Raw genomic sequence first — 1,159 nt, 5'->3', positions numbered from 1 at the left:
CTTCCCTATCCCGATGAGGAGGAGAATGTGAAGCACTGAGGATCTGGTACTGTCATAGGTTTTAGCCGCAGAATTAATATTTGCCTCCTTAAAACGCTGAACCACAGTCAGAGGTTACATAACCAGGGGTAGCCTGAACGGTTGCGTTTTTTTTTAAAGCTTGCTGATACGAAGTATGTGAAGACTGTGTGTAAAGGGGCGGGGGAGGGGGGAGTAAGAGCTCCTGGGAGCTGCGAATGTGATGATTTGACGACAAGGCGAGAGGGTTTTTTTTTAAATGTGAAGGGACGAGATGCTCAGCGTTGAATAGGAAGACGATGCGATCACATCAACTTCCTTTCTGACGGCTGAACGGGGAGGTGGAGGGGAGAGGGCATGTAAAAGGGTTTATCCTTTTCAGTGTCTTTGATGTACTTAGAGCGGCGCACATTAGTAAACAGTGTCTCACAGTTCAGTCGTTTCAGTGACTGAGAGAGTCTGCTTTGTAAAGCTAGCATTCAGAGCTCCTAGCAGTTGCTGTGCTAATACGAGGGGAACGGACCCACTGAGTTGTTATTGCCGTTTGATTTGTTTTGCTGTCGTTTGGGGAACTGCTTGGCAGCCAGTTGGCACTTGGCAATGCCATGGTGGACTCCCACAGTGGGCATTGTGTTCCTGGCCGTGCTGTACCTGGTGGCCAGGCTGTATTTCGGATGGAGTTTGACCAAGAGGTGTTTGCTGAAGGGAGCCCAGAGCCCGGGGGACAGTGATGTGCCGAGGCTAGTCCACAAGCCCTCCGCCCTGGCCAAGTACCTGCTCAGGAGCTGCCTGAGCTTCAGCGCGGGGGCGCCGTGCCGCTGTCTCTGGAGCAAACTGCCTCACCTGCAGACCGTCTGGAATGTGATCTGGCCGCCGGGCACTGCCGTCCACTTCGTCCGGGATTACCTGCAGTTGGCCGACGAGGGGCTGGTGGCACTGGACTGGGCAGTGCCCGCCACATCGGGCAGGAGAAGAGCCTCCAGTAACTCGCCGGCGCCCATCGTCCTCGTCATCCCCAACTCCTTCGGCAAGATCACCAGGAACGTGGTCGAGGTGAGACTCCAGCTAAAAATATTGTTATCCCTTCTCTCCTTGCTGTCTCCCTTCTCTCCCTCCCCTCTCCCACTCTCTCTCCCTTCTC

The 1,159-nt window shown here is 54.3% G+C and overlaps 1 protein-coding gene across 1 annotated transcript in view; it reads left to right on the top strand.

Moving 5' to 3' along the window:
* The first annotated feature begins 273 nt into the window (after positions 1-273).
* LOC122564048 (protein ABHD15-like) overlaps positions 274-1,159 on the top strand; it is a 40,083-nt gene continuing 39,197 nt past the window's right edge. The window contains exon 1 of the mRNA XM_043718521.1: positions 274-1,071. Coding sequence (XP_043574456.1) covers positions 619-1,071 — 453 coding nt within the window. The 5' untranslated portion in view covers positions 274-618. The remainder of the gene's footprint in view (positions 1,072-1,159) is intronic.

The sequence above is a fragment of the Chiloscyllium plagiosum genome, chromosome 28 (assembly GCF_004010195.1).
Source record: "Chiloscyllium plagiosum isolate BGI_BamShark_2017 chromosome 28, ASM401019v2, whole genome shotgun sequence".
NCBI classification, from domain to species: Eukaryota; Metazoa; Chordata; class Chondrichthyes; order Orectolobiformes; family Hemiscylliidae; genus Chiloscyllium; species Chiloscyllium plagiosum.
This window is presented reverse-complemented; position numbering and strand designations above follow the sequence as displayed.